General features: G+C 38.8%; 2 protein-coding genes across 8 annotated transcripts in view; one reads left to right on the top strand and one right to left on the bottom strand.

Moving 5' to 3' along the window:
- The first annotated feature begins 2,493 nt into the window (after positions 1-2,493).
- cher (filamin A protein cher) overlaps positions 2,494-21,478 on the top strand; it is a 35,129-nt gene continuing 16,144 nt past the window's right edge. Inside the window, exons 1-14 of the mRNA XM_022796469.2 lie at positions 2,494-2,647; positions 6,136-6,460; positions 12,237-12,406; positions 12,642-12,824; positions 13,061-13,327; positions 13,627-13,867; positions 14,024-14,224; positions 15,651-16,067; positions 16,354-16,799; positions 17,103-17,342; positions 17,553-17,832; positions 18,988-19,225; positions 19,780-20,045; positions 20,714-20,997. Coding sequence (XP_022652204.1) covers positions 6,136-6,460; positions 12,237-12,406; positions 12,642-12,824; positions 13,061-13,327; positions 13,627-13,867; positions 14,024-14,224; positions 15,651-16,067; positions 16,354-16,799; positions 17,103-17,342; positions 17,553-17,832; positions 18,988-19,225; positions 19,780-20,045; positions 20,714-20,997 — 3,558 coding nt within the window. The 5' untranslated portion in view covers positions 2,494-2,647. The remainder of the gene's footprint in view (positions 2,648-6,135; positions 6,461-12,236; positions 12,407-12,641; positions 12,825-13,060; positions 13,328-13,626; positions 13,868-14,023; positions 14,225-15,650; positions 16,068-16,353; positions 16,800-17,102; positions 17,343-17,552; positions 17,833-18,987; positions 19,226-19,779; positions 20,046-20,713; positions 20,998-21,478) is intronic.
- On the bottom strand, positions 8,026-21,461 carry Sf3b5 (splicing factor 3b subunit 5). Of its 7 annotated transcripts, none has more exons than XR_015323329.1 (5): positions 21,447-21,461; positions 20,658-21,084; positions 19,789-20,039; positions 19,139-19,281; positions 8,246-8,385 (listed from the first exon to the last, which is right to left on the bottom strand). XR_015323329.1 is itself a non-coding variant. In XM_086983020.1 (2 exons), the coding sequence occupies exons 1-2, from the start codon at positions 19,139-19,141 to the stop codon at positions 8,083-8,085; spliced, it is 306 nt and encodes a 101-aa protein (XP_086839146.1). In that variant the 5' UTR covers positions 19,142-19,156; the 3' UTR covers positions 8,026-8,082. The 7 variants fall into 7 exon arrangements, 4 of the variants coding, with proteins under 4 accessions (XP_086839146.1, XP_086839147.1, XP_086839149.1 ...); XR_015323328.1 differs by having other exon boundaries at positions 20,658-21,023; XR_015323330.1 differs by having other exon boundaries at positions 20,658-20,801.

The following is a 21,478-nucleotide window of genomic DNA, read 5'->3' as shown; positions in this document are numbered from 1 at the left end:
CACTTTACTTATATAGAAGTACGTCGATGTCTAAATTTACAAAATAGGAATCGGTGCATAAAGATAGTATTATTGAATGTCTTTTCATTTCCAGGTCTAACTCGATAACGGAATTAAGCATGCTAGTACGTATGCCCACACATTCACTAAGAATAACCGTCATTAGTTAGAAAATATCTGAACCCAAAAAGACGAATAGCATTAACGTTTCTTTCAGTGATTGCAGCGAATTAGGCAGATTTAGCTATGCTGCCACTATTATTTGAAATTTCTTAGTAGGGCAGCGATTCTGGAGCTTAATGGAAAAATTATCTAGAGTTTATTATCTGCAATTAATTCTTACAATTAATTAAGTAATGATTGTTTGAACCAAGAAAGACGTAAAGTCTAATTGGTATGTAAAATAATCTAAATCATAAACAGGAGCGCTAGATGCTATATATCGTAACAATTTTCATGGCTAAATAATCTAATCAGACACTAAAACTTTACAGCCGATCATTGTTGTAAATGAACCTATCAAATCTCCTTTGAAAAGCATTCACTTAACCCTCTAGGACCACAGAACTTATAATGTCGGTTACCTTAATTAAACGATTTTTGGTTTATGGCACACGCAAGTTACGAAAGACGTCGACTTTTTTTTAACGTATTTCGTTCTAAACAAAATGATATTGAAAGGGAAATCTGGCTCTGATTTCGTAGTGTTAAAATCTGCTATTAAACATACATAGCTTTCAGATATTAAACATTTTCAAAATAAGTAGCATAATACAAGATCCATTATGTCAGAATCCTGAAACCTTCCAATTTGCGTACTTATTTTTTCTTCAAATAATTCCTGCGATGCTACACGATCTCTTGGAAGGTGTTATGAAGAAAGACTCCATATTTCACAGCAGTGTTCTGATAGCAATAGCACACCTTCACAATGGCTTAGATAAAGCGGGTTTAGACAATCTGAGGGCCTTTTAGCGTTGTTTTGCTTACGAACTGTACAACCCTGATCGACGTTCACGACACTTCTACTACTTTTTGACCCGTACAAGGGCCAGCACTAAATACGAGCACAGGTAAATTTCACCAAATCGAACCACAACAAAATCGATTAATGGCTATCTAAGAGGCAGAAGTGTCCAATATGGTCATTGGAGAAGCAGTTCATAGCTTTTCAAGAGATCAATGCTGATTTTCTACCTGAAAACGCTCGAATAGATGTTTTCGCTTCTATTGAAAGCACCAAAACGTTTCAGTATTTCTTATTATAACGCACACATGGTACTCTCATATTGCTATTGTCATTATTAAACATTCTTCATTAACTTTTTAACTTTAAACTGCTTTAAAAAACTCGTTTAAGGTGACAGCAAATGCATGATGTTCTGGTAATATATGGAAAATACAGCACGTACTCATCGTGAACAAATACTATTCTATAAGTAAAATAGAATTCATTACATCCAGAGAGGGAGTCCCGTTAACAGTTGAACAAAATCATAAAGAAGGAACAATAGAGAATGAATGGTAATTAATCGGACAAAAGGAGATAGTATCCTAAAAGTCTTATAGAAAACGGATGAAAGATAGTCTTACGAGCCTATAGACCAATGACCAACTCCCAGATACAAAGTTTAATGCCAAAACACTGACTACTTTTCTAAGATTGAAAAGCTGTTTCGATTACCACGATATCACTGTTGTGCTGAGAAACTATTTTTTGGGAGAATATCTGTCTACCTATGAAGCCATGACTGTTTATTAAGTATCTCAGGAAATAAGACCCACCCATTACCCATTATAGGCATGGCGGCGGCCGCGACGGTGGTGGCTACACTTATAGAACGTAAACTACGAGGGCTCTATTTTTGTTCATAAGAACCCGAGCACGAGTAAGTTTAAACCTTTCGTTTTACTTTATTGGGAGGCTGAGCAACGCTTTGTGCATGGTTTCGTCACCATGTGGGCTACATATCTGGAAATACAAGAAGTTCGAAAATGCTTGTTTACCCTATTTAATCATCATCGCCTTCCTTGTGATTGGTGCATTTTAACAAATTTTTCGATTGCTATTTATCAGATGTCATCCACTAACCAGAAAGAGTGACTTTTTAGATAGATGTATTTATGTATAAATATAACTATACGTATATATAACTCTGGCATTATATCATTACTAAATACCAAGTGGTTGAATAGATATTTAGAAGCGCTGTGACCGTCAAAAAAGATACGGGGGCGAGAGAGAATTGCACTGTATCTCAGTTATTTGCGTTACGTTTGGGCGGCAGAGGCATTTGGCCGGATTGGTAGAGAAGAGTTACTCAAGCGACTGACACCACCAACACCATCATCGCTGCTGCCATGAGCCATCATCCCCAAGCCCAGTTGAGCACCGGTTGGCAACGAGCATAGACGAGGGAAGCAGCACCAGCATCTCTCATGAACGAGCAATCGCCCTCGAGAAAGTGTCCTCCTTTCCCACTTAGACCTAACGGACGATCCGGCCGTTCTCTGTGTAGATCGGGTGGTTAACCTGTCGACCGGCTCAGAGTATACCACTCGTAAGCACACGACACTTAGTGCAGTTCCGTCGGGAAAAGGGTGAACGGCGACAACTGCAGGAAGAAAAGCTAGGCAAGCCGACAAGGTAAGGAAACAAAACTAAAGAAAGAAAAAAGAGTGCGTTCTTTTGCTACTGGTTCAGACGTAATGCAAATTGTATGTTGGATCAGTGACGAATGTTGTTCCGACGTCGTAGTGCGCTTTTTTGTTGTCCTGTCCGTGGCTGTAATGGACCTTAAACCGCTTGTTGTTACTTCACCTATCCGGCTTACAGTATACAATAGTACAACCGTTCAATAAATTTGCTAACACGACGCGCACTTCTATCCAGGCGCAGCAAGAAAAAAAATGTAATGTATGTTCCGCAAAACTTAGAAAGACCAACCGAAAAACTTCGGAATTTTATTACGCGGTTTTTGCACGTAACATACTCTGTCTTTGCTTCTTAGGGCCGTCCCCCTACCGCCATATCTGCGCGCCGTGATGTTTATGAACATTTGAAATTGAAATAGCAGTTACACTTGATCTGTTTCTGAGGCCTCAATTAAGACGTTGAGTAAATACAAGACTACGTTGCCTCCCCGAATAACTTCCGTGGTTTATCCGTAACGTAGTGTATAAAAGGAAACATGACGACTACACTGAAGTTTCTTATACGTGCTCGGTAGATTTCTGCTGCGGCAAAATTTCGAGGTGTGCAAATCCGTAGAAATTTTAGGCAGTGACTCGTACAGCTTGGCGTACCCCAACAAAAGGAACCGATCCTGCATGTGAAGCGCTGATGAGTTTGTTCTGGTCAGCGAACTGATGTTGCTGGTGACTGCCAGGCTTTGGTGGGTGTCGCTGAACGCCGAATTCGGTTAACCGAACGAAGCAAACAGCTTCCTACGACCGCTTTCTAATGTGATGACACGAACCAGCCTTATTGTTGACCACCGCCCTAAGGCGTACCCGATACGCGCAGGGCCTGAACGCAAGAGGACTGACCGCCTTACCAAACGAGTACCGATGCCAAGATGGCTGTTGGGTCGGACAACCCGCAGAGTAGGATCAGAAGAGCATCCGCGGGTATATAAGAACCTCTCACCAACGTTGTATATAGATGGTGCTTCAGATTAGTCGGGTGCATATACATCCGGCGCATCGCATATTTCTTTTAATCTTTCCGCGGACGAGCGATATCCACATAAACAATAGCGTTCTTTTCATTGTTGAATGGATGAAGCACATGTCTCGTTTTGAATTTATCGCATTTCTATGCATCGTTTCTCTTTAAATGTATCTATTTTTTGCTTATTCATGGCACAAAAGCAATAAAAGACTATTTCTAAATCTAAACTAATCCTTTATAATCATAGAAGATCAAGCAAAGTTTTTTATTCACTTTTAAGCACAAGAGCGACGCGGTTCATAGTGAGTGACATCATAATCATGCCTCGTAAGTTTCTAACCTTTCTATAGAAAGCAAGCGTTTTACGAATTAAAGGTAGCTTCTTTCCAGGCTCATGAGAATAGCTAAGTAACCCATGTGACCTACCATCATGCTATGTATAGCCATTCCCTCCGAAGAAGACATGGAACTTCGGTTAGGGCAGTTAACATCATGTTCTTAGTTAGCACGATTTAGGGTAAAGATATTTGGCAGACGCTAGCAGCCAAGCTTGCTACCAAAGAGCAACAATAATGGCACATTTATAATAGTGAGCTCTTTATAGTGTTATCATTAGAAAGCGACCTGATATATCTTTTGAAATGAAGGAAAAGATAAAGAACATGTGAAACGGTATCCTCGATGTCTTTGCCGAGAGTCAACTCATAAAGTTGCTCTTCTTTTGGGAGATGTTTTGGTGTACTTCTAGAGTAAATAATTTGTACAGGTTATCTGTCACGGCGAGTCAAAAACTCCAGCAGCTGCCGCACGACAAAAATGCGATCCCATTTGTCGAAAATAGAATTGTCGAAAAATTCTAATAGATATTACATCAAGTTGTCTATATGTTAAAAAAAAGCCTCCGATAGTAGCGGACATTTGGATGGGATCAGTGATTTATCACTCGTAATCTAAATTAGCCCTTAGAAAGTCATCAGGTTTAGTGATTTGACAGATTTGTAGGTTTTGAGTTAATGATGATGACACGTCAATCAACGCTGAATAAAATAGGCTTTTGCTAAGACGGCGTGGATACCTGTAAGTTCAGCTTTCAAGCCCCATCACAGTATAAGGCTTACGTGGTGCTTGATATTGTCCAAACAAACTTAGAAAGAAATAGTTTTTAATGGACCCAGACAGGAAATAAGCAGCGTAGGTATCTTGTTTTTTACGAACTGCGCGAGGCTTAATAAGTTTTGTCTATCCTCTATGATTAGCGTATTATGCTATTAGCTAGATCTTCATAGTTATGTCTGTATATGCTTATGTACGTGCGCACACCTTCGGAGATGTTCAAATAACGACTTCAACTTAAACACAATTATAAGTGGTGACAAACAAGCCATTATCCTCCGTAAATGATTGTTAGGTTTTTAGCTAATATAGTTCGTTGAAATATTATCATTATAAAATTAGATGTGAAATGCACTAGAATAGATGAAGCAAGAAATCTCTTTCGCGATATCTCAGAAAGTGGACTGTCAAAGTTATGCTACTCAAGAAAGCTGTGGCCTGCATGCTCATGCAAAAATATTTAAACTAAACAAAAACTAAATACTACATCGGAAGCCACTGAGTTACTTCTTCGAATTAAACTCTCACTACAGCCATCTGCTCACCCGATAAGCCAATCAAATTGGCGTAATATGGAATCCAGTTATTCTCTATTAATAAGGAAGGGTTTACGAAAAGAACAGTGTCAATAAAAGTTGCATGTATTTAGAACTAAATTACCTTGTAAAAAGTTTAGTCGAATGGTTAAGGCAATAATTTCTCACAGAAACGCTTGCGTAGAAGATTATAAAATTTAGAATAATGATATAATAAATAATAATGATAAATACAGATTATAAATTTAGAATAATAATAAAGAAAAATAAAGAAGGTAATAAAGTTCGCTTTTAAGTTGAATAGGTAGACGTTGGTGATCTTTGTCACCTTACTGTAAATTACCTTCTGCTCAACTAATCATGAACTGAAAGTGCCTATCATTTAATATATTGGCGAGACGAAATCCCCTTGACAATTTGAAAAAAAGTTGTTTAAAAGCTTTTATTTTGCCTCTTTAATTATTATTTTTATTATGTTTTACTCTCCTTCTACTTAATCACATATAAATCTTTCAAACTACCAAGCGACTTCTTTCCTACTATGTTCGTTGCTCATAATGCTAGAAGGGTTTGTGATAGAAGACGCCGTAAATTTATCACGTTTTTGACAAAATAACATAGTATGTTATGCATGTAATTAGTTGTCATGAGCCTATAAGTTTACGGTAGGAAACGAAATAATGATCACGATTAAAGTACAATGCTGTTTTTGTACACGCCTCAATGAAGCTATGTTATTTTTATTATATCTGTGATTCGAAAAACAGTAAGCAGAATTAACAACATTACTCCCTTATTATGGCTCTGTGTTAGATGGCGCTAAGCAAGGAGCAGCAAAAGAAGGACGCGGAGATGAAACGGAATCTTGATGAAGATGCAGTGTGGAAACGCATACAGCAGAGCACATTCCTGCGGTGGGTGAATCAACACCTCTCACAAATAAACAAGACTATAGCTTCACTTGAAACGGATTTTGCAGACGGAATTCGATTTATTGCTCTGCTCGAAGTACTTTCGGGTAAAAAGTGTCCGTACAAATTTTCGAAGCGGCCAACGGTGCGTGGTCAGAAACTTGAAAATGTCTATGTCGGCCTTAAGTTTCTCACCGACGATGAAGGACTTAAACTAGTTAATATAGGTAAGTAACTGAATGTTGAAAGGTATAATATTGTGACTGGGGAGATACTCGGTATTTAAGTATATTTCATTGATTTCATCGACACTTGCGTCTTCACTAGTTAAGTAGAATGACAGAGTTTTCCACCACCTATAATTTGACTTGAAATGATATATTCTCTTTTACCATCCAACTTCACACATTTAATATTTTAGTAAATTCGTTTTAACCTAAAATCATATTCTGAAATAAAGTTTACCATCTTTTTAATCGTCCAACTCTTTTGAGGTACTGCCTTTAGCTTGAGATATGTAGCGTTCTCTAATCAATATTTTTAGTGCAGTTCCCTTACATTTACGAACCGATCATTTAAAATGCGACCCGTACATTTACAAAAGACATCTTAAATGGACGAAAATTTAAAGGAGTAATGCGCACTCTATCAGCAGATACAACGGCGTCATCTTGACTGGCGGAATTATGCAACAGCGTCTACAACAAAAAGAATCGGCAAATTTGCATAATAATTTGCACTATATTCTACAACAGTATAGAAAGAATTATTACAGCATCATTTTGTGTCTCTTATGCTCTGTGCAACGAAGATTTCATTTGTGCGTAAACAATATACAATGTGTAGCCGTTAGTTTGAACACAGCGCCAATCTTTGGGGAATCTTGATTGAGGAAAAGACATTTTGTAACGCCTGCGCACGCTGAATAGATTTAAAATTCTCGGCTTTAGCTTCTCGTCAGTAGTATCCTGCCTCAACATTAAAAATGGTGTTTCGTAGCTTGGAACAGACTAAAACTAACAGGACGTAGGGCAGCAAAACACCTAGGAACAGGCAGCTATAGCAACACCTCTGATAGTATGGGAACGGCTAGTTTTCGCCTTACCATCTCAAGCCACATGCCTTTAGCGATGCTTGCTGTTTTCGTGTGGGACTCGCGCTTGTGGTTGCCCGCACCCAACTCAGTTAATTGTTTCTAAATACTCCTTCACCTGTTTACTCTACTACAAGCATTTTAGGCCTAACGATGTAGATCGTTCTACACGCGGTCATGTTTTACTAATTCCTCACTTATCAATTTGCAACTTATTACTAGGCTATTGTTAACGAAGAAGAGATGCTAACATTCTTTTCAAGCTGGAAGGACGTCAGCAACTTTATTTATTACTAAATAATTTATATAAGGGTTGTGCTATTCATTTTTAAAAATGTGTTAATTTGCGTAGTAATAGTAATAAATTGCCAAAAGTTATTTTAATAAATAGGACCAAAGCAAAAGCTAACCGCAAACAAATGTGTGTGCTTGGTATAAGATATAATACATTTTATAGATATCCATCGGACCCTGTGATGTTTTTACATATACTTAAGTATAGCTTTGGTTCTCTTCTTAGTTGACAGCCCAATAATTCCTGATAGAAAACGTCTATACAATTAAAAAAACTCGTTTAATGATTAGTCGTCGAGAAAATCAAGCTCGAGAGAGGCGATAACATCTCGTAGATATTAGTTCGCCTAATGACTCATGTACTGTCTATGCAGAAAGCCTGTAGAAAAATAATAAAAACAAAAATTTGTACATACTACATCGAATATAGGCATTAAACAAATTTATTTAATTCCTGGCTGCTTAGTCTTCAGGCTTCTCCGGAGGCGGTCCACACGGCTGAATCATTTTGCGCATGAGATTAAAGCGTACTCGTGCCTTAGTTTCATTCTCAGCTATCGCAAACAAACTGAGCAGATTTTCGTGACCCATATATGAAGCGTAGGCGTCACGTTGTTGATTGACAAGCCACTCAAATTTTGTTGTGTCAGCATGTCCCGTACCGATGTATTTCGATTGTAAATGCTCCAATTGTGAATGGATATTGTAGCGCTCTGCCATTGCTAGGATTTGCCACAATATCTTTTGCCACCGCCACCGTTTCACCTAATCACACGAAACAAAATAATTCCACAACTGTACTTGTATGTGGTGCGAGACACCAATAAGAATGAGAGTTCTGCGAAAAAACGCCAGAAATAGAATATTCTATTGCGGAATACATATTTGCAATTGTTATCCATATATTTGATTTGAACTACATTGGGACATATATTGGTAGAATACAACGTCTGTGATACGACTGCACAGGTGTAGGTAGATTCTCACATCTTATACAGAACCTCTAGGCTTGAAGACAATGACGCTTCTACCGTTCAATGATTACAGCATCACTTTCACTGACGAATTACACTGTAACCGTTGTTTACAATTACGCAGAACAGACTTGAATGTTGGTAGAATATACTTACGTGTTTATGGTGAAAAAACAACCAGTCTCACTATCTAAAAATTGTGTTTAGTTAGTGCAGGCACATAACAACAACAATGATGACTGTGATCACTGCCATCTGCCAGTCTCTGTCGTCCGCGTGCGTTGGTCGTCATGAATGAGCAACAATACCGAATAGACGCGGACAGATGCACTTCGTCAGCATCGAATCCGCTTTCCTAATTGGTCCTTATATGCGTGATGAGGCGAGAAGCGAAGCCGCGAATTTAGCTGAGCTTAGTCAGTTGAGACAGTCGGCATAGCTTTGCTTAGACTGGCAATAGATCTTATATCGTCGGCTAATGCGTGCTAAGCGTAGGTGTGACCATTGGCGTTACTTTGCTTTACTCATGTACGATAAAACAACCAAAACTTCTGCGGTTTTCTAGAAAACTTGGCGAAGCGCAGTTTGTCGACTGGTTTAAAAGGCAGATATCTTGGCTGTACACGGTCTAACGCATTTAACGCTTAGGGGAAGAGTCAAGCTAGAAACCCTCTTTTCGGTAAGGCGCTGACACAGTAAGGCAATGATTGTCGCACAATCGGCCAAAGTAAAAGGCAGCTGAGAAAGACTATAGAATGTTTGAAAAGTTGCGTTGTCCACTGGCAGAACGGCCAGTCTTTAAACAATTTGTTTCCAAAACTATCTGTAATATGATCCTATTCCTTTTATTTTTTTTTAAATATTCGTATAACGATTCGCATCTAAATAAATAAAAAAAAGACCGTATTATAAAAGAAGTTGCTGTTGAATCACGTAAGTTGAACCAAATCTTTAACAAACTTGCGAGGTTTCAGTCAAAGCTAATCGTTTAAAAGGTACTTTTCATTTTTTACTTAATTACATAGCTAAATAAAGAAGCGTACGAGCATTGAGCAACGCAAACTTACCCCTCAAACGTCAAAAATTGACTTCGCTCCATTTTTCTAGCACCCTTTATATAGGTCGTTATTTAATCACATTTTTAGTGTAGGATATGCCTTTGACGAGGTTTCAATGGATGATTCCAAGCTTACTTAGCCAAAGCGTATTGTGACGGCGAACCATATTTTGTATAACATAGCCAAGTAGAAGGGGGCAATAAAACAGATTTAAAAAAATTAATAAAGTAAGATGGACCCTTTGTGTCGATTTGAGATGGCAGATGCCTGTAATTGTCGAAGCTGTTATACAAAACTATACAAGACTAATCATAAGAACTAAAACATATTTGACGGATACTATTTCTGCTCATTAGTCACGGTATTATGAATGCAAATATGTTTATGTGTGATCGTATGTTCAGATACTCATTTTGGGTAGAGAGACGACTGAGCCCAGAATTAGGACCAATAATCAATGCTGACTGAACTAGAACAAGAGTAAAATCTCAATATTTTGCATATTCAGCGAGGTATGCGAATTGAATTTTACATTATCTCGGTGTGTGAACTATATTTTTATGCATAACCTCACTATATTTTCAGCAGTTATTTTTATAAAAGCTAGCTTATTTGTGTATAACAAAGGCAGATTCCATATATGTGTTTATTAATAACTGCATATACCCACATATTAGAGTATATGTTCCAGCTTTTCTAGATGAAAGCAAAAATTCAACACACGTCAAACGAGCATCGCTGCCAAATAAAAATATGTATTTGCAATGTAAATACCATTTCTTGTAATTTTCTTCTAAAGCCTCTGTTTTGGTAATGGTAGAACATTTTGGAAAAATAGTAGAATTTGTTTCCATTATGGATTGGTTCACTGTTCCAAAACTGTTCGAACTGGATTCAACGAAGCATTTTACGCAAAGAAACGTTTATGTGTGCAAGCATTTGGGAGACGAACGGTCCACTGAAAATGGACCTCATTTTTGTTCAAAAAACTGAATTTTGGTAGTTGAAAGCATCCGAGAGAGATGATAGAGAAAATTCGCCCTGCCCAGAGAAGGTGACGGTTTCCGGCGTTTCGGTTCGCATATGAGGTAGCATTATTTTACTGCGAGTGGGTTGTTGGAGGGTTTTGTAGTACGTTTTAGAGAATGGGTATACTTAATATAAAGAGATGCATTTCTGACATCGATTGTGCTTGGTTTTTTGACGTCGTCAGAAAGCTGCATGGGCAGCCGTAGACGTTTGTGCCGTGTACATCTGACATATGACTTTACGACTGAGAGGACTGCTAGAAGAGGTTTTCTAAGTTGAAGAATGTCATCTTGAATGTATCATATGAGTGCAATGTAGACCGGCTAAATCATATGGGGAACTCGGCTACTCACTAACGTTCGACACCTCACCTGCCATCCATTGAGAAACGCGCACCCACAATGACCGGTTTCTACAAAAGTGATTATTGGTGACGAGGGGTGGTGTCGCCACGTCGATATGAAGCAGAGAAATTAGTTAGTTAATCAGTAAGGCGATTTTCGGCCCAGAACTAGGCCAAATTTTCGTTCCAAAAAGATTCTAGCTTACAGTTGACAGCACTAGAACGGTCTTTTGAACTGCGAAAATCCTAAGAAAGACAAGATGACCGGCGGAGGTCTGTACTTAGTTCAGCCGCATCGATTAAATGACGCTATCCAAGAGCAGCGACACGGCAGATAAGGCAGTGCCATCCCTCTTCATGGTAATGCCAGGCCACACAGGGAAAAAATCGTTCAAGAACTTACATGGCTGCAAAAAAATCTTTTCTGATCATTAGCAAATAAAAAAACGGAACTATGCATTCATGAACAGTATCATAAAGGTGTACTGGACAAATTCTTTAATACTTGACCTGAAACAGAAAAGAAGTTAATACATTGGCATAGAGACGGTAGGAATCATGGAGGGTGACGGCGAACACGTAATAAGAACATCCTTTGTTTTGAAGCTTTAGTGGAACGTCGCATTTTGTGTTAAATGAAAATATTTCCTTCGTAATTGCGACAATCCACCGAATCCATAGGACGTTAATAAATGTATGATTTTTTCACTTCCTCTATCTCTTCGTTGCTCTAGCAAAGCTGACAAATTATCACAGAATTGCAGCAGAAATTGATTAAAAAAAAAACAACAGTTATGGGTTAAGTCAAGATAAGATATTAAACCAAACTGGATTACTGCAAATAGTCATCTAACAATCTGTTGTTGTACTAAGATAGGTGTTATAAAGTTTTGACGACATAGCAAAACAAACTCCCTTAAATAGGGGGAGAAACATCGCTACTGAGCGGAAACTTCCGGACAACTTTCCGGACGGAAAATTCCGGTAACTTTCAGACAAACGCTATACTATACCGTTATATTATGTACTACAGGAAGCTGCACCTACTCTAAATTTTCAGTTTCAAGATGATGAATCGGGGTCGACACTGGATATGTTTGAAAAGATGTTTATTCATTGTCGTCAATTAAAAAATTGTCATTGTTTCAAGGGAGTTTGGTTTTAACAAACTGTTTTCTTTTAAATAAATTTGGATGCGATTTTTGTTGACAGATTCATCGGACATTGTCGACTGTAAACTGAAGCTTATTCTCGGTCTTATATGGACCTTGATTCTGCATTATTCAATTTCGTTGCCTATGTGGGAGGGCGACGATGAAAATTTGCTGGAAGGCAAGGCTAAAACCCCCAAGGATAGGCTACTTAAATGGATTCAGTCTAAGGTAATGTGATTTTGTGTTTATTGAATTTTCATAGCGACTTTTGTATTACTATGGTGTGAATAATTCACAGCATTGATCAAATATGTGAGCAAACGTAGTTGTAGTGATATATGATGGTAACTATAGTTTTTTTTGCGTATTTTTTTTGCGAGAACTCCTGTGACAAAGATAGTGATTATAGCTTCGAAGTGATACAAGATAAAGCAGTATAAGAGGTTTTCCGATTTTATTATAGATTCCTGATAAATCAGTAAAAAATTTCACTAAGGATTGGAACGACGGCACGACATTGGGTGCTCTCGTTGATGCATTGGCACCTGGACTTTGCCCCAATTGGCAGAAGTGGGATCCCAAGGACGCGCATAGAAATATTAAGGAGGCTATGGATGCTGCCGAGAAGTGGCTGGATGTTGCCCCGGTTAGAGATAAATACTAGACTTATTATTAAATGTTATTTGGATCCGATTGTATTTTTGATCAAATGTCTCATTTTATGCGCAATATACTGTAACTAGTAGAATATACACCTATCCGTAAATATGTCATATGCGCAGGTACTTGATAGCTTCATCATAAAACTGTAGTAAATATGTATCCGACGGGAGAGTTAAGCCTAGACGGGACAAGCTGATAACTTTTAATTATAATTTGCAGCTTATCGATCCCGACAGCATGGCGAACCCAAAGGTTGACGAACTGTCAATGATGACTTACTTATCGCAATTTCCCAACGCTAAACTAAAGGATGCTGCGCCCCTCAAGCTTGAGACCAACCCAAAAAAAGTACGCTGTTTCGGGCCCGGTATTGAGCCGAAGGGGGTTACATGTAGTGCACCTACCAACTTTACGATTGAGACATTTGGTGCCGGTGAGGGAAACCTTGAGGCCTGGGTTGAAGACGACAAAGGAAACAAAACAAAGGTGCTTTTAAATCAGGATCTTATATAGATATTTGACTGAAATCCTGAACGGCGACTTTAGTTCCAAAAAGTTTTCCTCTGGTCGTTTGTTCTTGCTTGCAGCAAGCGGAAATTATCCAAGGATCACGTGTTCGCGAATTTAATTGACGTTGGTAATTTGTGTCACATATTTTATTGATATATTCTCAAATCTAAATCAATTTATGTTACTTGATTGATTAATCATCGTGTTTTTATGTATTTCTTTTATATATGTATGACAACCGTACGTTCTGCTGCCCACAACAATAATGTTGATAGGTTGATATTAAGTTGGAGGATGAGGGAAAGAAACGCTGGAAAGCAACTTATACACCGAAAACTCAAGGCCCTCACAATGTGTTCGTCAAGTTTGCCGGAGTGGTAGTGCCCAAAGCACCATTTGCCGTCAACATCGAAGGAACTCCAGGAGATCCGAAGAAATGCGTGGCTTTCGGTCCTGGTATCGAACCCAAGGGTCGGCCTGCCGGCAAACTAACATACTTCGATGTCACGACGAAAGGTACGAGCGTTTGTTTATTTAGTTCGAGTTATGAAGCCATATATCTTACTAACCTAACTGTATCGGGGCAGCGCGTGATGGTAACTGAGTATAAGTTTAGTCGATATTCTTGAATATACTTGTTGAATGAGTACTTTCATGAACTTGCTTTTTCAGGGGCTGGATTTGGTCAGCTTGAGTGTGTGATCACAGATCCAGATGGCAAAACAGCGAACGTACCTATGAAGCTGGTCAAGGTTGCAGATAACCAATACAAATGCGAATATTGCCCCGTTAAGCCAGGTCCTCATACTGTACAGGTTCTTTTTGCTGGCAAACCCATTCCCAAGGCTCCGTTTAAAGTCAACGTTGGAAATCGTTAGTATTTAGTATTTTTTTTTACCAACGTACTCTACAATTAAAACTAAATGCACAACCCTTGAGAATTTGTGAAAAGCTTGGATACGGTTGTTTGTATTGCCCAAATTTGGTCTGGAAGTTTATAGACAGATCAACTAAAGTCAAAAATGGTATCGAGCATCCTGAGATTACAACAACGTTTCAATGGTAGAGCGGCACTAATCGTACGGGATCTGAGTTTGGTGAAATGACGCCGCACGCACGGTCGAAGGTTGATTTAATATGTACAAGTGACGTAATATTTATTATTATTACATATATTATTAATATTATTAGTTCAGCGGTTTTCAGTATTTAGATATATGCTGTGTGTTAGCGGCAAAGTAACAACTTTGCTGGGACATTTCGTCTAGCACAAAAATATAAGATAACTGCACCAAGGTAACACGCGAGAGTAAGGAATTTATTGAATCAAGGAGTATAATTACTTTGACGCGATAATTGCAGTGGGATAACATGATTAATTCAACTATGTTTCAAGTAAATATTAAAGCACACATATATGATAACTACAGCCGGGCAGCTGAACTGTTGCAATATCCTAAGAAGAGAGCAGGATGAAAACTGCAAATAAATTTATTGCAGGACAATTGCAGAAAACAACGAAATTTGCCTCACAGAACCTTTAGGGTATTGCAACCGGACGGCTGAAAAGGTGTAGGCCTGCAAGCGAGCTTTTCTATATGCTTTAAGTCTAAATGCGAAGTCGATCAAATGCCTTGGATCTAAAATAGGGTGATATCTAGGTACAAAAAACTAATGTTAGGTAAAACATAGCAATCGCAATGAAATAACTGTACTAGACCTTTGCTTCACGTTAGGCAATATGTAAAATCAATGAACAAGTTTAGCTAAATCAATCAGCGCGAAATTCGCGGACCCATATACATATATATGGGTCCGCGAAGATGTTCGCAGGTTTATCAATTTCAATTGAGGCCGACTGTACGAATCTTTCTATAAACTACTTTGATATATAGTAAAACATCTCTTGTGCATACTACTACGTGCGAGATATTTTAATATGTTAAATGCATTCGTACGGTCACATAGCATGCAATACTTTTCCGTGCATTTTACTCGTTGTGCACGTTTTCCTTAAATTAATCGATGTTTTGTCATAAGTTTGACTTTGGTACCACCAGAGTGGATCTGTAGCATCATATCACAGGGTCGAGAAGGAGTACGCATTTTAGTCAGACGCGGTTTGCTTAAACACAGAACACTTTACTATAAAGATACTCATTATATTACCGTTATCTTAGCACGGAATTTATATACCACCTACAATATCAAGGCCACTCACTTTTGTTAGCTTAGGAGCTCGAAACTGTTACAGCAGTAGAACAGGCAAAACTATAGTAATCTTCTTAATCATTTGTAGCGTGCAACCCTCGTCGGGTGAAGGCCTCAGGCCGTGGTCTACAGAAGAAGGGCGTGCGTGTACAAGACATTGCCGACTTCAGGGTGCTTACCACCGACGCTGGGGACGGAAACGTAGAAGTGGAAGTAACAGGTCCCGATGGTAAGCCTGTGCCTGTAGAAATTGTGCAGAACAAAGAGAATCCTGACCGCTACGATGTCAGTTACAAACCTCTCGCAGAAGGACCCCACAAAGTAGTCATTAAGTATGGCGGAGACGAGATTCCCAAATCCCCCTACGAAGTCGGAGTTGGTCCCTACAAGGAATCTAAGATCATAGCCTACGGACCCGGTCTTAAAGGAGGTATCACCGACAAACCTGCGAAGTTCATTGTTGATACTAATGGAGAAACGGGCTCTCTCGGCTTCTCCATTGAAGGTAAGATATTTTGTTTTCCGTATGCATCTGTATTGACTTGTAGTAGTTATAATTAACAATAAATATTATATCTTCTTTTATAGCCTTTACATTACAGTACAAATTATTTCTTGAGTACAGCTCACTGTTACACGGAGATCACATAATACTTATAATATGCATAATATAGTCCGCATATATTACTCATCTGAGAAAATAAGAGATAGAAAAGATAAACGTATTCTCAATAGAGATCATAGACTTTACGGTAAGAAGTTATTCTCATATCACTTTTTTTTTTATTTAGGTCCATCAAAGTGCTCCATCCAGTGCGAAGATCTTGGTGATGGATCTGCCGGTGTGACGTACACGCCAAGTGCACCTGGTGATTATGTGATTCATATTCTGTGCGATGGGGAAGATATCCCCAAGTCGCCGTATGTGGCCACTATTGACACAGAGATGGAATTCGATATTACAAAAGTGAAGGCGTTCGGCCCCGGCCTTAGCCCAGGGGTGCAGCAGGATAAACAAGTTGAATTCAGCGTTGATTGTAAAGCAGCCACTGCCAAACCTGAGAGCGATCCTAAAGTCACCGTCGAAATTCACAACGAAAACTATGAACCCATACCTGTGACTATTAAATCAAATAAAAATGGAACTGTAACTTGTTCGTATAAGCCGAAAGATGACGGCAAATACACCGTGTGCGTCAACTACAATGGATGCGCCGTTCCCGACAGCCCCTTCAAGGTTCTCATGATTTTCATTTGGGCGCAGATGAACTTCATTAATTCGAAGCATTATGATTTCGGAAAGGGAAAGACTTCATTGTCGTGGTATCTAGAGGTTTCATTAGTTGGGAAAAAAGGTTTTGAATAACCATGGAGTGGATGTTCTAGCTTTTCCAGTTTTCACGAGGTCAGCTGTTTCTCGTTTAGTATAACTGCAAAATCGTGCGGTTCTATATTGCATTTGTTAAATTTTCCATTGGTTTTTTCTGCACTTTTTGATTAGTTATAAATAAAATAATAATTGTATTTTCTCGATTTTCAGGTCGATGTGGCTGCTAGCGCTGACCCCATGAAGGTTAGAGTCTACGGACCAGGTATTGAAAAAGGAGTGAAAAGCAGCACGTCTACGAAATTTTTCGTCGATTGCAAAAACGCAGGGTCTGCTAAGCCCAAAGTCAAGATGGTCAACGAAGACGACGAAGATGTCAAGGTTAAAATCGCAGATAACAAGGATGGTACCTATACCTGCGAATACAAAACGCCAACACCCGGAAATCACTTCGTAAGTACTCGAAACTATTCATAGAATGCACTTTCTATGCAGAAACCTTCGTTCAGTTGTCAATAACGATAGGTTATTTAATAACTGACGCGAGATTTTAACTCATGTCAGCCTCCGTATTAGTATTTCGCAAACGTACGCTTTACTGCTGCTATTCATTATTCTGCCTGTTTTTGTAGGTGTAACCGTTATTGTTTCATATTTTAACAGATTACTGTCGAACAAGGCGGAAAACCTGTGCCAGGTTCACCATTTAAGGTTCCTGTAGAACCGCACATGAGCACTAAGGACGTCGTCGTCACCGGACTTCAGCCCGTTGTGTTCACGAACTCCTTCAATGAGTTCCAAGTGGATACCTCGAAGTTACCAAAATCTGACGAACATAAAGTGGAATGTACAATCGTTAAGTCAGATGGGTCTAGACAGGCTGCCAGGGTCGAGCCCCTTGGCAAGGGCAAGTTTAAGGTTACGCATGTTCCCAAGGATACTGGTCAGTATTTGGACACTTACACACGTCTAAATGAATAGATCATATTAGAATGTAGATACAATATCTCTTATACTCTGCTCTTATATCTAGCAAGCGTAAATGTGTCATGGGACATTTACGTTAGTTTTTGCTGCCGTGACAGCGACACGAAAGTGGACATCTAGATTTATTAGTTACATACAAAGTCAATCATGAGACGTCACCATCGATAATAATTCTATAATGAAACTTAAGCGACATGGTAGCAGCATATGATATTTATCATTTTAACGTTATCGGAACACAAAATACTCACAAGCGTCGATCACACTAAGAGCTAAAACGTCCCCAAAAAGGTCTGCACAACTCTATTTACGTACGCATATATACGCGTATTAAACGTAAAAGTAAACTATGTAAATAAACGTATTAGGAAAATGAGAAGGACATTATTTCTAATTTAAGGGACGCTTGAATAAATCAAGCCGCAAACGTAAAGCAAGTCAGCTTGGACGTTACCTTAAATATAACTATTCCAGCTTTGAATAACCTTACGTGGTTACAATGAGAAATAGCCAAAAAGCATTGAATGAACAGTAAAGTTAGCCCAACGATATTTAATACGGTAAAGTCCCGTTTGGCGTTCGAGCAGGTTCGCGAGTGATTCTTATTGAATATTTAACTGTTTAACCGGCTGACTGCTAATATCGCAGCAGACCAGTTGAAAAGCTTGAGGTTGAACTGATGGCGACAGGGCAAAGTAATTACAGTGGCTTCCCCAAAAGACATCTGCCCTCAAGGAAGAACATGCTCTGAAAAAGCTGTTGCTATTAAAATCAATAAAATAATAATTTCCACATTAATAAAAGCCAACAAGCTAAACAAAGTCTTAATAAAATAAACTGAAGAATAGCAGATTCTTCGTTTAATATATATATATATATGTATTGAAGTCCCGTTAGCATAGATACTACGAATTAATCAACCATTATTGCAATAATGGGAAGTACTTCGTATACGGTCTGTTTCTTCTAAACAGTTACTTCATGCTTAAAATGTGCCTGATTAATATACAAGTTGCTACACACACAAGCGTTCCGTTAAGTACGGAAATGAGCCGTACGACACAACTTGCGATACATAATCCTTGGATAATAACTATTACTGCGTTTTTAGGCTCCTGTAAGTATAAGGTGACTGTCGATGGTATCCCTGTGCCTGACAGTCCCTTCCCGGTCAAAGTAGAGAGTGGCTGTGATCCCTCTATGGTTAAGGTTTATGGACCTGGTATCGAGTTTGGAAAGCTTAATTCAGAAAATAAATTTACCATTGAGACGAAAGGAGCGGGTACTGGCGCGCTTGGATTGTCAGTTGAGGGTCCCACGGAAGCTAAGATGACTTGCACAGATAACAGGTACTTATTCGCATAGCCCAATACGATTTATTTAAAGACGACTAGCAGCCGGCATGCTGTAAAATTCAGAAACTGCAAAATTTTAGTAATTGTCTGCCTAATCTCGACCTATTATCTGCAAAAGGGCTTTAACACTAAAAATAATTAATTACATAGGGACAACGTAGCACAATTCTTTAGCGCTGAAGCGGAAGATGGCTGAAAATGAGTACATTTAAAATTCGATTGCCACCGTAATGCCAACAATCTAAATTTTGGTGACTTGCTTTCCTTAGGATAGGATTAGGGGCGATTAAGCATTAAGGACGAGGTAAATGCACAAAGCAAACCTGTTTAAAAAAAGCCAATATTTGCCTTGACATATAGCTTGTACTGTAGCATCAGTGAGACCTATGATCTCTATTTTTCGAAACATTTCATTGAATATATGAGGTAAATATCAATTCACAAGGTGTGATGTGTAGCGTTATGATCACTTATTCCTTTTGCGTAGAATTTATAGAATTAGTATGATTATAACAATTCAGATTATAATATCGCCTGAATACTTCCAGGGATGGTACCTGCACAGTAACGTATGTTCCTGATGCTGAGGGCATCTATCGTATTGGCGTTAAATACGGAGGTAAAGATGTACCAGGCAGCATCTTCGAGGTGCCGGCAGCTAAAGATCTTGATGTTTCTAAGGTCAAATGTTTTGGACCCGGGCTTGAAGAAGGCAAAGTACGAGCCGGAGTACCGCAGAACTTTACGGTTGATACAAAGGAGGCTGCCGGTGGTGGAAAACTTCCAGTCGTTGCGACTGTAACTTCTTCTGCTGGTGAGTACAGAATGAATTAAATTTTTAGATGTAAAAAAATAGAATGTGAGGCGATAATTTGGTTTTCTTGATGTGAGTCCGCTCTCAAATATGGGCGGTCTAACAGAGCCTTCGTTCTTGCCTTCTTTGCAAGCTCTTGCACCATCGATAGTTGTAGCGAGGTATAAAAGTTTGGGTAATTCAAGATACAGGTATAATCACTTCAAAAGCCTGTCCGTTCCAGCGACGACTAATAAAAAGAAACGGCTCGAATTGAATGCAGTACTTACTGCCTTGCTAACTAACGAAAAATTAAAAAAATTGTGTATTGACTATTCATCTTTACACAACTTACCTAGTGTTATGATACAGATACCACGCGTTAAACACCTTATTTTTTCTGCTTATGAAGATACTTGACGATAACTCAAATATATCTGTTCCAATTCTCTAAGTTAACTTAGTTTAAACCGAAAAAGCGAATTACGCTTTGCATTAGATTTTACGGAAAGTTGTCGTGAGTTCTGATCTGTGTTTCTGCATGATATAAACGGCTTCGTGCATTACGAATAAGGTCTTGAACTCGAAGTCGAGTACTGCACGATATACTTATGAATTCTAGGTGCCACAAACCTTGAGTGTAGTTTATTAGCTAGCTTCTTTTCTTGCGGGGTGAGCTACTTTTTCAGACGGTTCTGTATGTCCTGCCGAAGTAACCGATCTTGGCGACGGAAAGTTCTCTGTAGATTATATCCCGCCTGAGGATCAGAAAGCCACCTGCAAAATCGAGGTGCGGACTGCAGGTAAAGAAGTGCCGAAGAGTCCGTTTAACCTAAAGTTGAAGCCTAAGGCCGAACCGGCGAACGTCAAGATGGTTGGCACCCCTCCTAAGGAAGTCCCTTGTTCTATTCCTCAGGAGTTTGTCATTGACACGACGGAAGCTGGCGCTGGTAAACTTGACGTCGAAGTTGTGGTGCGTATTGGTTTTTATAGTTGTTTCTATAGTCATCCCGTAAAGAATCGATATTAACGTCTTGTGTAAACAGTAAGAGTATTAGCGCTGAAGTCACATGTAAAAGAGTACGGTAGACGTTAAAAATATCTAACTAAATGAATAAAGCAAACGATCTTTTTTGGCTAAATATATATTATTGCACTTAATTAGCAAACATTTGCAAATCAATTGTGTGTGTGTACTGGGTAGCTTTCAAGATAATTTTTACGGGTGTCGGTGACTAACTATGAACAGGCAAACAGCTCTTTATGAAGATCTAGTTTTCCAAATGACAACAATTGCCGAACATGAAGAAAGCAGATTAACGCAAGGATAGGCTCTCATTTAATAGAAAGTAAGGCATATTAAAGTACTTTTGGATTTCGAACAATTGAAGTGTTTAGTTCGAACTAGATATTAATAATCACCAATACTATGTGGCCATCGTTCTTCTTGGGCA

Source organism: Varroa destructor, unplaced genomic scaffold (assembly GCF_002443255.2).
Source record: "Varroa destructor unplaced genomic scaffold, Vdes_3.0 BEIS01000003.1, whole genome shotgun sequence".
Taxonomy (NCBI): Eukaryota; Metazoa; Arthropoda; class Arachnida; order Mesostigmata; family Varroidae; genus Varroa; species Varroa destructor.
This window is presented reverse-complemented; position numbering and strand designations above follow the sequence as displayed.